We start from the raw sequence: 15,943 nt of genomic DNA on the forward strand, positions 1-15,943 counted from the left end.
CTGAGTGATGTATGTGGGCGACTTACCCATGATTTCCTTTATTGTTGTCTAAGGTAGCAATTCTCTTGAATGCTTTATTTGGCTTTCTGCTTAATTAAATTGCAGGTCTGGATATATATTATATTTCTAATGTGCAGTCCAATGTGTGGAACTATCAAGGCTTGTACCATTTTTGTTCTATTGTACTATAATGACGCAATTACTGATCAAAGGGAAGAAGATTGACTGACTGATGGATAGGGAAGGGTGGCCTGACTGACTTGCCCATTACCACTAGTTCGCTTACTGACTCAGGAGCAGCGCTCCCTCCACCTAGTTGGTTCCCCCTTTTGCTATTCACGGGATAGTGGTAGCCGTTTGTAGCTGTTGACCTCCTCACAAGGGCAAGCTACTCATCCGTCCGCTACTGGTGTTGCCGGTTCCTTGTTCAGGCAGATGATGACAGTCAGCGCTGGGCGCCCCAGGTCTATTTGGCGAGTGGAACAGGACAGAAGCCAGGTGAGTGATTAGCCCAACAGTTAGGATACGTGGCTACGATACATATAATGGAATCGACAAGTTGTTTACTGTAGGCTTCATCTTCGTGTCTGCAATTTTTGAGTTAGGGTCCTCAAATAGCAGGCCCATAAGTGCGTTACCAGAATCGGTTGAGTCTATTCAATCGATGATAAATCGATTAAATTCTGTAGCCAAATCAAGACTGTAATCCGCAGCTTTTAATTATATTTTACAATATTTTAATTACTTGTATATATATTTTATTTCTTAGAAAATACATTTGTAAATATTTTGGTCGATTCGTAACCAGCCGATTCTGTCAATTTGGTTCACAAACCGACTTCTAGTCACAGACTTGAATTTGATGCAAGTGGTTTGTACATATATATAAGCCATCAATCCAGTGCCGCAAACAAACTAAAGCAACTTCCAGATAAAAAGCGGATTCGAAGTTGACAAACAAATTGAATTCTCTCCTAATACAGCAACTAGCAAGGGATCTGGCTGGTATGGACAGACTGACTGACAAGCGGAGCTTTTATTATGTTACTCCACAATGACATTGAAAATACTCTTTACAGAAACAAATGTGATTGACAGAGCAGATGTAGAATGTCCATATATGTTTAGCATGCAGAGACTACTCTTCGACATCTTCGACGGCATCCCTACCTTGAAGGGTAAAAATGGAACAGTTTGCATTAGAAGATGAAAAGTTGGGCCCAATAGAACTCCGGTTGAAGGTCATCAGTTTCAGGTGGAATGGACCGATCCTTGTACTTGTGTGGACACCAAATCAACCAAAGAAGGGCCCAGAAGCCGACAAATTAGGCCGACGTTAATCACCGTCGGTTACAGGCTTTCATATTTGGGCAGTGTGTGGCGATGAAGAGCGTACCTGGCCTTACCAAGTGTTAAAAATGCCCACTGATCATTATGTACATATGTAATATAATTTATGTATTTGGTAATTATGCTAACCGGATCTAGCAAAAGCTTTTGCATCTTAAATCCATTGAACCCCAAGACCCAATTTTGGCATAATAAATTCGCATTAAATTACTGAACATTTTGCTCTCGTTTAAGGTTTCAAATTTCAAAATATTGCTTCGCTTGTCGTTTTTGAAGTATGATGTGCTCCTATTTCCAAGTAATGTAAGGCACTCGAGATTGATTTGTTCATTCAGTTGACTTCCTCTCATGAACTCGGCTGGCTGCGCACGGGCAAGCTAGAGCATGGCTCACATGGTGATAATTAGCCCCATGCCCCGACCTAATCAATAGATAATGCCGTCTTCCTCTCTTTTTTTCCTTTCCCATTTCATATGACTACTTTCTGATGGGGCACTGGGCGTGACGCTTCAGAATCGGTGAAACGAGGGTACCAGCGGCCGGCCCTTCTCGCCCGTCAACGTCCAACTCCATGAATGAGGTTTGGCTTCAGTCGCTGCAGACTCCCGAACCACACAGCACAGCATTAATGACTGATTAAATGCATGTTGCAGTGCCATACCCATCTATGTTCCTGTGAGAGATGGGTACGCGACAACGTAGTTGACCACACCTTCTAAAAAGACCCGCATTGATGGGAGCGCAATCATGTTCCTACCTGCTAACGGAGCTACATGTGGGTTTCCATCAAAGATTTAATGATTCAAAAATTAAGCTCACATGGATGGCTGCATCCAAAAATCCTGGCTCCCCCACTGTTCCTACGCAGTCGCCCTCCATACATAGCCACCATCAAAGGCCATAAATTAGCCCTCCCTGCCAGTTACTTACGGAGGTGGAGATCATTTCTTTGCTATTTTGATATCAAAGGCCATAAATTAGCCCTCCCTGCCAGTTACTTACGGCGGTGGAGATCATTTCTTTGCTATTTTGATGTTTGGGCCTTTCTCTGTTTGTTTGATAATTCCCCTTTTAATTTTGGCTGCCGTTTACACCCGGCATAGCCTTTCCTGAGGTCTCATATTGCTTTGTACAACATATCAATACGGTGTAGATGCCTTCAGACTTTACTTCTATTTGATTAATTCAATTTGGAGAACGCTCTGCCAGCAGGGCTGTTTCGGCAGTTCCTTACTTGCCTGCGAAGACCAATTAAACTTCATGAACCAAATACGCTCCTTACTAGGCGCGAACGTAAAATATTAATGGCTTTCTCGGCTTTGCTACCTTTAAGAGAGGAACAACAATTGTTTGTAAGCTTTTCATAATCGGCCCAACTTCTAAGATTTCATCTGCGTGAGAACTATTGCTTCTTCTACATGCAATAACATTTCATGTACATGAGAAAAACCCTACCTTCTTAAGTTCAATTCCATTTAATGCAAGACCGACTTCTCTTCAACACCTCCCTTGTACCTTTCATATATATCATGCGCGAACAGAGACACCTAATTAATCACCGTCATTGTAATGGTAAATTAGATTTTTACTGTTATTAAGCTTTGAATTCCAGCCACCCGGCCTGTACCATGCTTCTAAATGTCTTTCGCATCTAACGTGAACAAACGATCTGAGTGTCTACATTAGAGCCCTCAGCTAGCACTTGACCTTTTATGGTCAGTCTTGAAAGCATACCCACATGTTCAGGCAACTCAGTTCTGCATCGAGCTCTTCCTAAAAATCTGATCTCTTACATAAACTTAATTTTTAGTTTGGCTTCTGATTAGACCGTACTTTGTTTTTCTTTCCTGAACTTCGTTATTATATGGACCAAAGGTTCAACCATCTAAGTTTCCTAAGTCATATAAATTTAGGTACACGTCTCAGTAAGCTGATTCGGTGATCGATCTTTGGGTTTTCGAATCACGTATCTGCAAGGTTTGAGTTTTAAAGAGAAAACATAAAGGATCGAGCATTAAGTTCGCTACCACTGCCTGTTGCTACTCCAGCTCCACATTTTAACTCATGAGTTGATGGACTACCTACCGGAAACCAGATCCATCTAGTTAGATCTAGTGAAGGAAATGGGATCCTAGTACTAATCCTTAGGCCCAAGGACCGAACGTGGAAGCTAGAAACAATTGACGGATCTTATGTTGTCTACCGAATTCAGGTTTGGATTGAGGAATCAGGTACAAGTCAGTCAGACTATCAGATCGTTCGCACAACCAAAAACCTGCATCTTCTCATCTGGCTTTCAGACTCAGTTTACATTGCTTGAATTTAAATAAAACGGAATAGTGATTAAAATTAAGAGTAGCGGGTGTATGTTTACCACGTCAGAAATCAAGTGCTTTTATATCTGTTTTCTCCCTTTTATTTTCTAATGCATCTCATTTTTTGCAATGTTCTCTCGCTGACTCTCTCTACATCTCTCTTTGGTCTCTAAAGTTTTTCATTTCCATTAATTGGTCGGAATTTTACCGGAAACGTTTAAGTGCAATATGAACGGCTTCTAGAAAACGGGAATACATGGGCCGCCTTGCTTTCTTGCAGAAAACAAAAGAGGTTTCATTCCGCACTATTTAAAGACCCCATAACGACCGACCAACACATACACATGCAACAGCACGAAACAAGAAGGAAAAAAAAAAAAGAAACTACGTTCCATAATAACATAAGCAACTCTATCTATCGGAAATTTAGTTAGGAAAAGAGGGACACGAGGCCATGGGCTGAGGAGGCTTGTTTATGAGCATCAAATCTAATATCAGCCAACAGATTTGACTGAGGAATTCAATTATCACGATTCTCGTGGATCTGTTCAACAGGGACGCGATCCAGAGCCACATACCAGAACCACTTGATCATCATCGGCCACCAGCTCCAATTATGAGGTTGTTGCATGATTTAAAGGTCAAAGAGGGAAGAGTGGGAAGGGGGAAAAGCAAACGAAATGGGAGGTCGCTGCCGGATTCATATCACGTGGGACTGCAAATGGCGTCGCCATGGCAGGTAATTCAATCAACAGGCAGTGCAGTGGGGATGGATGGCCCTTGTGCACATGTTTCTGGAAACCTTGCCTTGATTATCATGATGTTTCAACGGCCAACCAATTGATATACGTGCATCTACCTCATCCAGCTCAAGAAGTGGGTAGTAAAAAAATTTACATCAGCTTCTTTTGCTTTCCTAGAATGGAGTTTTTTGAATTTTTTTAAATAGTCAAGCCGCAAGCTACGATCGGCCGTCAAAGCATGCATGCCCCTCGACTGGCGTCGAGCGCTTCGGCCCTCATTCAACTTGAAAGGTTTAAGTCCGGTGTGGATGGAGCTGATCCTATATTTAACAAATGCTGTTTGGACGCAATTGAAATCTTGCTTATTCGTCCAGATCTAATCGTTCGTTTATAAGTTGTGGAGATGCCATCTCTTGAACTTCCTACTTCCAAAGTACACTTGTTGATCTAAGCGTTCGTTTACAAGTTGTGGTCTTGAAATTCGAATACACTTGTTGAAGTGCAAAGGTAAAAATGACTGGAGTCTTTTGTGCAAGTCCGTTGAATTGTTGCTCTCCGAGTGGTACCATCTTACTTTATTTCGTAATTAAGACGAAAGGTCAATAACCGATCTCGTCCTACGCGCTTCCAAATAGAAATAATAATCTAAGGGTAGATCTGCAAGTTATCTGGTGAGAAAGAAATTAAGGAACCTCTCGCGTAATGTCTCGGCTGCCGTGTTTCTCCTCCGCTGCATGGTTTTTGAGCGGGAAACAAGCCGAGCTGGTAATTATAAGTTGCTCAGTAGAGAAGCTGGTATTTGCAAAACGAAGATCGATTCGCAAAAACTTGAAGGAGGTGGGGGTTGAGGAGGTAGCTAGCTAATGATCTCCTTCTCCTTGTTGTTGCAGGGCAATTCGTATGGTAGTGTCATTCAATGATGAGCAGTCCACACCCACCGATGTTGACTTTATGAGGGGGGCTTTTGTCATGGTCATTAATCAGCTGTGCCTAATTAAATTCAATTCAATGTCCCAATGCATTTAAATTTTAGAGCCCACCCAATCTGCGTCCTATATTGTGTGTTCGCGCCCCCATATACGCAATGAATAATACTTCCCCACGCCAGTGGACTAGGGCAGGGTAGGGTTGCAGCGTGTTGACCTGCCAGCCGCGGCCGACTTACACATCCAGCGATTGGTGATTGAGTGCTGACCAAATTAAGACGACGGGAAGTGGAAGTTGTGAATTGGTCTCGTTACAAGTTGGATTTGCACCTTCTGCCGTGGGGATCTAGGGACCTACAGCCTTACACCCAGCACGTACGGTGGGCTCGGCATACCCATTAATGGACATACACCCAAATTTACAACTTACAACTAATCTGAATGAGCTCATCTCCCGTCCAAACTCTGAACCGCTGCTAAAGCATTTATTTATCATCATTTGTATAGTTTCTAAAAGTTTACAACGTTACAACTCATGAAAATTAGTTAAAAGGTTAAAGTTGCTACGGAGAGGCCGGGGCACATTTCATTTTGGTGACCACCTACTGTTTTTGTTGCAAAAGATTTGAATCTGTTTTTCACTTTAACAAATGTGGTGGCAGCCGTATGTTGTCCATCTTACATTCGCAAAGAATGAAGCAGACAGACATACATAGATCAAAATGGTCCAGCTCCCAGATAGCGAGAGCCGAAAAATGCGCTAAACCAAAAAATTGGGTGACGAGACGTCACCGGTTTTACAAAAAACCAACCTTCCGCATAGAAACAATAAAATTAAGAGCAGAGCCGAAAGAGAGAGAGAGAGAGAGAGAGAGGCTATGGCCGTGCTGTAAAGTCTAAGTTGTAGGTGATTGCCTGCCCAAAGATAAGGAATGCACATGGGTTTAATTAAATGCCTCGTTTTCCTCGGCCCCTACTAGCATTAAATCCGTTGTATTCCTTACCTTTACCATTCAGTTTTACTACAAAAAGAGAGAGGCCTACTCAGCAGAGGACAAAATCTAGACAGGCGTTTGGCTCTCACTCATCGGCATCGTCCTCATTCCACGGTCCACCCCACTCGTCTCATTTATCAGTAGATGTTGGCACAAATTAAATTTACCCAACTATTCCGTTTCCCAAAACGGGAAACGTATATTTTACCTTCTTCTTCTTCTTCTCCAACGACGTGGCTGCTGCAGGGCCTCTCTCTCTCCCTTTGACTTGTGTCGGAGGCATTGTTAATACGGCTAGGATCCAATGAATGAAGTTTTCTTCTCACCTCTTGGCTGTCTTCAACAACTGAGCGTATGAAGTTAGTCTTGATCCAATTTTTTATTTGTTTCGGGCCTTTCGGGAAGGGGGCGAGTTAATTAATCTGGATGCTCTCCCAATGCTAGGAAAACTGAAACCTAACCTTCTCATTGATATTGATGGTCTTTTGGCGGCTTCTTCAAGTCCGAAAACCGATGGGAGGGGAGGAGAAGCCTGTTAGCGATAATAGTGGGAGCAAAAGTTTTTATCTTTCAAAGCCGACGGAAAGTGGGCACTAAAATTAAACTTAAAATATCTTACAAGAATGCTGATCAGGCCTGCACGTTCAGAGTAGCGAGGAGGCAGAGACCACATAATTTTTTTATGGGTTTACCATCTGGGCTGTCGCATGATCCGCAAACGGTTACCTCAGACTGCTTAAACCGGTTGACACGTCCGTAATTCTAGCATGCAAAGAGAAAAATGTTCGGGAATGAGAAGATGAAAGCACGGCCAATGGCCACATTTCGGTTGGTCAACCCACAGGTCACCCTGCTAAGATTAACAATGTAAGCCAGCAATTGTCTGGCAACCGATAACAACATCATAGCTATACAAATACTTGATGACCATGCTACGTGGTTCTGATGCAATAATAGCAAGTATTGAAGCACAAATAACAATCGCAGGAGAGGGAAAGAGAGAGAGGGCGTGGTTCTTATGCAACAACAAGATTAGTATACAAGCGCAAATAACATTGGCAGGAAGGAGAGAGACAGAGAGGGAGAGAGAGAGAGAGTTGGGTGGGGCGTCACCTTCACCTGACACTCTCAGGTTGAAGGTGCAACCCCACCATGAATGATCTGCAGATTTCATTAATTGAGAATTAAGTCGTAATTTTTCTTCCTTCTCTCCGTTTTATCCACCCAATGCTGTAGCTTGCACTGCAAAATTTCGTGCATTTATGAGGATGGGTACATATAGTTGAGGGAGGGAAGAAGGGAAGAGAAGAAGACAGGAAAAAGTCTTACGAGGAAGGAGAATGGAAGGATGGTTGTATCTCGTTCGTTCCAGCAGATTCGGGCTGCAATCTTCAAGGAAGCGCTACTTTGTTCTCGAGGAAAACAGCCTTCATTGCTTCAAATGTCTCCCCTTCTCCAGAACAGAGGTATCACTTGCTTTCTCTCCGCAGTCTAACCTTCATGATTCAAAGACGGTCAATCACAAAAGCTACGAATAACCTTATTAGAGCTGGATTCTTCTTGTTGTCCTCTTATCTGATGCTTTATCTCTTTCGTTTTTCCTCCATATTTTGGTCGACCTTATTTCCTTCTCCATGTTCACTAGCTTTCTGCTTGTGTATATATATATATATATACACACACACACACACACACATACAATTCAGCTTCGGTCACTTAGAACGGAATTAAGATCTCCCTTAAGAAAAGCTGCTTGTCCAATAATTGTTTGTTCATGAATGGGCAGATTTTTTTTTCTCAATCACAAAACTTACGTTGCATGGATTTTGTTGAGCCTGTGATGACTGCCTTAGGAAAATAGATATCACAAACCACTTCGTACGGGTTGGAAGAATGTTTGTTCATTTCCCTGGATCGAGCGGTATAACATGGTTAACCAGTCAGTGTCAACATATCCAATCATTATTTTTGCTGGACTTCTGTGACAATTGTGCTGGTAGAAATTAGAACCTAAAGACCTTTTTCCTTTTTGGAATCTGTTCATCAGCCTTCATGTTGGTTGATATGGCCTTATGATCAAAATATGTGTTTTTAACATCATCGATGACAATTGACAGCCCTCATCATGGATCTTAGAATGTAAAGAACATTATACATTTAGGTTGAAAAATACTAGTGAATTATGCGAAGATTGGAGATGCATTTCTAGATCTAGTACATCTTCATTGAATCAAAGCACGCTGGTCCCTCTTCCACGAATACTAGGAAAATAAACAAAAAAAAGGTGATTAGCAACGTGGACCGTATGGTGGGAAAATGAAGGTGGAATTTTTTTTGCATGAAGTCCGAAACCTGTGAGCACACAAAATTTGACTTTTTATTTCTTCCTTCGGTAACATATGATCATATGCCTCATGGCCAATTTCTAAGTATCTTCTAGGTCAAAAGATGCTTTTGTTTATCCAATTTAGGTATAGGTTGATATTATGTTCTTCTCTGGGTAATATCTTGCCACACGTTTACATTGAAAGAATTTGTTACTACAAATATGGAAGTTGCCGGAACCTGAAATGATGTTCCAAAATTCTGGTTCTCAGGATCCTATAAAAAGCACGCTGATTGATTCCTGTATTCGAGTGGCAGATAACGGGAGAGAAAGCATCCACAGGAAAGTAAGTAACAGAATGGTTTATTCGCACGTCACCTTTTATGGTTATTTAGATTTACCAGTTCCAACTTACTAGAGGGCAATTGCAGGTACTCTTCATATTTACTCTGTACAATTCTTCAGATCACAGTGACCAACTTAAGGTTTGAGTCTTTTTGCCTCTGCAATTTAAGTTTTTTTCTTGATCGGAAATGCTACAATGGGAACCTGACAAATTAATACAGCTGGGAGCTCGGAGTTCAGAAGAAGCAGCCAAATGGATGCATTCATTCAAAGAAGCAGCACTAAAGGTATAAGCTTACCCCCAGTGGCCATATTAACACTAGAAAAGATTTCTCTTATCGTTTCCACTTTCAGTTCATAACTGTACTGATTTGTAAAATGCAGGAGTGTCTGAATCGAAGAGAAAATCTTCTGGTTTTTTCCAGGCAAAAGCACCGATATTTCAGGTAACTAACCTTCTCTGTCTGATCTATTAAGTAGCCCCCTGAGTTCAGATTCTTGGCTCGAATCATGTTTGCTGAGCAAAAGATATTCTGAAAAAATTACATATAGATGCCAAGGCTTTTAAAACATTTATGCTCCTTCTGGTACTATATATAGTGGAGTTACAGTACCAATTTCTTTGAAGCCCCTGTATGTTTACTATAAGTCTAGAAGTATTTATCAAGACGGATGCATAAACTTTTTCAACATTCTGTTGGGTTCGTACATGCGTATGGATGCCTTTAAACTATTCGGTTGAATTGTGGTCAAATTTTGCTGAGTTCATAAAAATCACCCGAACAGTGCCTGAATCAACTAAAAAAATGACTTTGAGACATGCAATTTTGTACGTACTATATGCATGTTTGCACATGTAGATGCTCAGATATAAATATATAATATTCCACTTCCATAAGCACAGCAATTGCTTATGCGTGTGAGCACACATTATAAATGCCCTGTTTTGGTCAGTTCATTTGACTACATTGCGTAATGGTTTGACAGGTTGAGTCGCAGGAGGGGAATCGGCCATATGAACTCTTTGGGTATGGCCGAAAAAAGCATATGCCCTTTTTCATGTCATGTCTATGATTTCCTTCATCTATGCCTGTATTTCTGTCATGTACTCTCCTTCTTCCTTACCATTGAATGGCATTTCTTTCGGAAATAACTTCAATGTAAAATCAAATGGAGTATGTCTTAAAAGATGTTCTAGCCCACAGAAGAACGACATCTCATTCTCAAATAACTTCTATGGAAAATCAAATGGAGTATGTCTTAGGAGATGTTCTAGTCTGACGGTAGAAACTAAGGTCTTTCTACAAGCTTGAAACCAATCCCACATCAAGAGATAATAAGCAAGTAACATCCTACTGGACTAACTGGAAAATTCTTTATATTATGCATTCTTTTTACAAATCGAGTCCCACAACCGCTACGGAAAGGAAAAGATGTCGTGTCTTCTCTCTCTGTTGTACTTTCACTTTCTGTAAGAGAAAATTAACGAAATCCTTCCAGATATACATAATTGAGGTAGCGCACACTCATTTCACTTGGCTAATGAGAGACAACATGAGAGAATACATTTATGTCAAGAGAAGATGAAATGAACTGATACACAATGGTGCCTCAAATACCACATAGATGAAATTTTCATTTCCATTCCTCCAAATCTTTCGCATCCTGAGGGGAAATGCTGTCAGGTCAACAAATTTAATTGGAAATTAGTTTATCTTATAGCTATGCGATGCATATTCCAATCATCTTTATTGTCTTTTTCTTTTTTTTTCTGTGGTACGTATGCTACAATTACAATTAATAGAATGGAGATGAAAATACGTGAATGATTAGTTCAAAAAGCCGTACTTCTGTTCCGCATGACATTATTTCTTCTACCATTATTTTTAGAAATATAATCTTGTGTTAGTCGTGCTTTCTCACAAAAGGTCTGGATTGGACTGATTGTTCATCAGTGCATGCTGAGCCAGTTACAGCAGATGTCGTCGCACCATATTCATGGGAAATTTTTGGTTGTCGAAATGGTAAATAGGATTCTCTTTCTCTTTGCAGAATAAATTTGAAGGATTCTCTCACTCGGATTTGTTCTTTTTCCAGGTTTACGGTTATTCAAGGAGGCTAATGGCAACTTTCGAAGAAAGGTAGCTTTTATTTTCGATATACCTACACAAAAGACTTCCAATTTGACGTTTTCTTTGTTCCTCAGAATTATGATGATCATCCAGCAATAATGGCTGTGGGAATGGTTGATGCAACTTCGGAGGCAGTCTTTCAGACAGTCATGACAATTGGTGCATCAAGATCAGAGTATCATTCTTGAGCAAGCTCACTAGCATTTGTATGGTTATTGGCTACTAACAGTTGAACAAATCTGACTGTTGCTTCAAACTTAACTTTCCTTTACAGATGGGACTTCTGTGTCTCCCGAGCAACAATAGTTGAGCACCTTGATGGCCACACTGACATAATTCAGGAACAGATAAAGAAGGACTGGTTGCCATGGTGAGATGTGAAGTTCTTCTATGTCTAGATAAATTCTCAATTCTTACATGCATTTAAAACCTTCATGCTGCCTTCTTTCTATGTTGAAATATTTTCAGGGGAATGAAGCCTCGAGAACTCTTGATGCGTCGATACTGGAGGAGAGAGGATGATGGAACATATGGTAGTCTACAGAAGCTTCTTCTTGACATCTTTTCTCCTCACAGAAGCTTTTCCTAAGCAAGTAATTGTCTTTTCCTTTTCTGCATCGTGCAGTAATCCTGTTTCACTCTGTAATTCACAAGAAATGTTCACCTCAGAAGGGCTATGTCCGTGCTTGTCTTAAAGGTAGTGCGTGCATTGTTTTGAACTATGAATGATGATTATGGTATTTTATATGTTCAATATTGGAGTCGAAGGGATCAAATTCATTGTAGAACTTCATGTACACTGCAGGCGGAGGCTATGTAATATCTCCATTAAATCAAGGAAAACAATCAGTCGTAAAGCACATGCTCTCAATTAACTGGAAATATTGGAAATCATCCATGTTTAAATCTTGTGAAATATATCTAACTATCAGAATGACAGAACGAGTTGCAGGTAACCTTTTGACGAATCAAATGGCCTGATTCCTGTGATTCTTGTGTTGCACCAAAAACAAGTCATTAATATTGCATTGCCCATTTTATTGTAGCTCTGAGAGAAATGTTTAGGGCCAAGTTTGGAAGTTATCCATGTGTTGATTGTTCACGAGGTGAGTTGACGAGATGTGGAGCATCGCCAGAGTGTGACAAGGAGGACATAAAAGTTGAGCTGCAATCTACTGTTGAAAACGGGCATACTGAGGATCCACCAGCAGAAGTACCAGAAGAAGAACCTTATATTAAACCGTCCAATTCGACCACACCTTTCCTTCAACTGAGCAATGCATCAGATGAATTCTTTGATGTCCCTGAGCAGTCAGAGTATGAATATTTTGACCTGGACTCAGATCAATTTATGTCAGAGTGTTCAGAAGATACATGGTTTCCTGATGCTGCAAATGGGAAACAGACCCAGGTACTTCCCATGAAAACAATGAAATGTTTCCTTCCCAAAAGCTACTAGTCACATTTTGTTTACATAAAAGACTTATTGTTCTCATATTCTATACTCATCTTCTTCTCAAAAAATTTTTGGTATTGTAGTAGCCAAGGTAGATGTGCTATGAAGCACGAGGTCAGATGAAGTATATCTAATTTGTTTTTTTGCTATTTCTTTCCTTTTGTTTTTCCATTGTGGGATTGATTGGCTTTAATCTTTTTGAATTTGGGTTCCTATGGGATAACCAATCGGGCATCTGTATGACTACAGAAACATGATTAACTTATGTTTTGCTTTAGGGTTATCATGTAAATAATCCACATCCTTTTGGGTTTTCCATCGCTAGATCTTGGGCTAGCTCTATTTATAGTAGAATGAGAGGGGGCGGCATGTGATATGTGCTAGAATTAGGTAATGGTGTCCTTTGAATGCATGTAATGACGTTACAGTCAATCTGCTTTCATTTTTCATATATTTAGAGAACAAACGTTTTCCTTTTAAGTTTATTTGCTTTTCATATGCTTTTTGGTTCGATTAATATTGTATGACATGTTTATCTTCCAGCATGTTGAACATAACCTGGTTTAATATGGATGAATTGGCACATTTTATCTTGTAAACGTTTGCCTGTACTTTAGATGATTCAGTAAAAGCCACTGAAAGGGGGATTGTGAAATTTGCTGGATAAGTAGTACCATGCTCTAGAGCTGACTTTTTTTGCAGAGTCAAATTTTTGACATACTTTTTCTTCTCTCCTTTGCGCTACATATATTTAACAAAAAGTAATGGTGTTAGTAACACAGCACACTTCTGTCTCTGACTAGTTATTTCTGCCAGGTATAGGAGTTGATCATTTTTCCTTAGCATAACTGAGAGGAAATTTATGAGCAATGAAATATTTGTTGATTCCATTGGCAGGTGCAAGAACGAAGTCAACAGAAGATGTCAACTGCTGCAATTTTCGTGAAAAAATTGCAAAATCTGGCAGGTGAATGTTGTCACTGAATCGTTCATGTATCAATAGTCTTGGCTAAAGATCTATCATCGCTTTCTCATGTTTCACAGTTCAGCGAAAAATACACAGAGACTTGAGAGAAGTAACACTTGAAGAAGGTTTATCCTGTTCATCCTGCTTGTATGGAAGCACACTTCCAAAAGATCCAACTTGTTCCACGCCATGCAGCTGGACAATCCCAGACCCTTCAACATTTCTTATCCGAGGGAAGAATTACCTGCAAGACTGGAAAAAGGTAATATTTGTGATGAAAGATATTTCTCCAGTGGAGAGTGCTTTTGCTTTCTACTTCATACCTTACATGCTCGACTGGCAAAACCTTGGCAAATGACAATTCAGAACACACTCCCTCATTAGTCAAGCTTGTTTGCACCAGGTCAAAGCAAGTGGCACTTTAATGCAATTGGTCGGTGTGGATTGGCTGAAGTCCGATAGGCGAGAAGATGATCTTGGTGGCCGTCCTAGCAGTCTTGTTCAGGTAATCAAATCTGAAAATACCTTGTTGTAGCTGTTTCAGGTTCTGCTTACCTTTGTTATTAATTTGTCCTCGTCTATTTTTGTGATTATGTGCAGAAATATGCTGCAGGATTTGGTAGCGAGTTCTTTTTCATTATTAATTTTCAGGTACCTTCCTTCAAGTTTTTCTTATATAAGTTCATTTTCCTTTCCTTTGGCTCAGGATTGATGTTTGTACTGAACTACCTCTTGCTTGTCTTTTAGATCCCTGGATCTGTCACGTATAACATTGCACTATATTACATGATGGAGTCACCTCTGGGGAGAAACCCACTGCTAGAACGCTTTGTAAATGGAGATGATGCTTTCAGGAATTCCAGATTCAAACTAATTCCTTTCATTTCGAAGGTTGACATATTTTCCTTTTGGTTACTAAATGCATCCACGAGTGAGAAAATTTGCTGATGGTGCGCTTGGCTTCCCAGGGTTCTTGGATAGTGAGACAAACTGTCGGCAGAAAAGCGTGTCTACTCGCTACAGGACTGGAAATAAATTATTTTCGCGGGAAGAACTACCTGGAGGTAAAGATTTGTGCCTTCTTATACAACTACATTCTAATTTATGTGGGACACCTTCGTCCATGGTCATGGTTCTCTGTGCGCATGGCATGCCTTGCTATCAGATCCTATGCACCAAAATTGAATTCATTTAGGTTTTTGATATAGCACGCGCTTCGTCCTCTTGCTATAGTCTCTAATTTGAGAAGCATCAACTTTCAGATTGCAGTCCATATTGGCTCATCAAGTGTGGCCACAGGCATCACGGGGTTGGTTCTTCGGTACCTGAACACTCTCGTTATTGAGTTGGCCTTTTTAATACAGGTAAGAGTTTCCTTGGATGTATCAATTTGCACAGGTTGTCAAACCTTGTTGACCATGGAAGAAGATGTTTATTATATGGCGTTGACGCGAGCATCTCACTTCCTTGAGCCCGTCAGCAAGGTCCCTTTATTGCTCCAGATCTCCAGCAAGGGACACACATTTTCGTGTGGAACTGCCTTCCTAAACTAGGAGATGTCGCCTGCATATGGCCGACTAAGCTGGCCTCTCTTGGAGAAAAAGGAAAAGAGGGACGGAATTTCTTAACTTCAACAGCTCTTATTTAAGGCCAAAAAATTCGAATTCTGATATCTTCAAGACTATCAGAGGCAGAATATGATTTTCTTCAACGTTGTTGCTGCAGGGCCCTGAATCTTTCTTTTCTACTCTACTCCCTTGATTTTTTCTTCTTTCTTCACACACTTCCACAGATAAGAATGACACAGCACCGCAAGTCAACCATATAACTGGAAAATAATTTGTCAGCATCTCCTCTGATCCAAGCAATTTCTGTGACCCAGGCAAACACTGAAGAAGAACTCCCGGAGTTTCTTCTGGGGACATGCCAGCTCAATCATTTGGACATCGCTAAAGCAGTGAACGCAAGGCCGTGAATGTCTTCTTACAGAGACCATTGGATACTGCTGTCTCGTAAAGATGGGAAAGCAGAACAACTCTATCTGCAAAGCTACTCGCAGATTCAGTCTTTTCAAGGACGTGCTAAAATCTTGAAGGTGGTAAATTTTGACCATGATCATGGTTGTGATGTATGTTAATGAAAAGGCCCGGAAAATGTGTAATTTGTAACGAAGAAATACACAGAGTGGACTAAGCAGTCCTTTTATTGATCACGCTGTCCATGCTTATGCTTTGTCATCAAAGATTGTGAAAGAGAGGACAAGTTTGGAGAGAGTGACTGCCTTCAAAGGCAAAATGTAGGCCGTTGGGTTAGGGGTCTGCAAAAGGCAGATATTTAATATGATTCTTATGGTGTCTTAAGATGGTAGGGAGCGCATCCAAGTTGAAA

General features: G+C 40.6%; 1 protein-coding gene across 2 annotated transcripts; it reads left to right on the plus strand.

The window, feature by feature from the left end:
• Window positions 1–7,287: 7,287 nt before the first annotated feature.
• LOC116265771 (protein ENHANCED DISEASE RESISTANCE 2-like) lies at window positions 7,288–15,764 on the plus strand. Of its 2 annotated transcripts, none has more exons than XM_031646660.2 (22): window positions 7,288–7,795; window positions 8,927–9,001; window positions 9,087–9,140; window positions 9,222–9,287; window positions 9,385–9,446; window positions 9,988–10,028; window positions 10,929–11,024; window positions 11,098–11,141; window positions 11,207–11,307; window positions 11,407–11,502; window positions 11,601–11,665; window positions 11,758–11,829; window positions 11,938–12,084; window positions 12,179–12,543; window positions 13,486–13,555; window positions 13,633–13,817; window positions 13,959–14,060; window positions 14,156–14,206; window positions 14,303–14,446; window positions 14,524–14,619; window positions 14,818–14,919; window positions 15,438–15,764. In XM_031646660.2, exons 1-22 carry the CDS (start codon window positions 7,670–7,672, stop codon window positions 15,528–15,530), a joined length of 2,253 nt encoding a protein of 750 aa, XP_031502520.1. In that variant the 5' UTR covers window positions 7,288–7,669; the 3' UTR covers window positions 15,531–15,764. The 2 variants fall into 2 exon arrangements, with proteins under 2 accessions (XP_031502520.1, XP_031502521.1); XM_031646661.2 differs by having other exon boundaries at window positions 10,956–11,024.
• Window positions 15,765–15,943: the final 179 nt, after the last annotated feature.

The sequence above is a fragment of the Nymphaea colorata genome, chromosome 12, assembly GCF_008831285.2.
Source record: "Nymphaea colorata isolate Beijing-Zhang1983 chromosome 12, ASM883128v2, whole genome shotgun sequence".
NCBI classification, from domain to species: domain Eukaryota; kingdom Viridiplantae; phylum Streptophyta; class Magnoliopsida; order Nymphaeales; family Nymphaeaceae; genus Nymphaea; species Nymphaea colorata.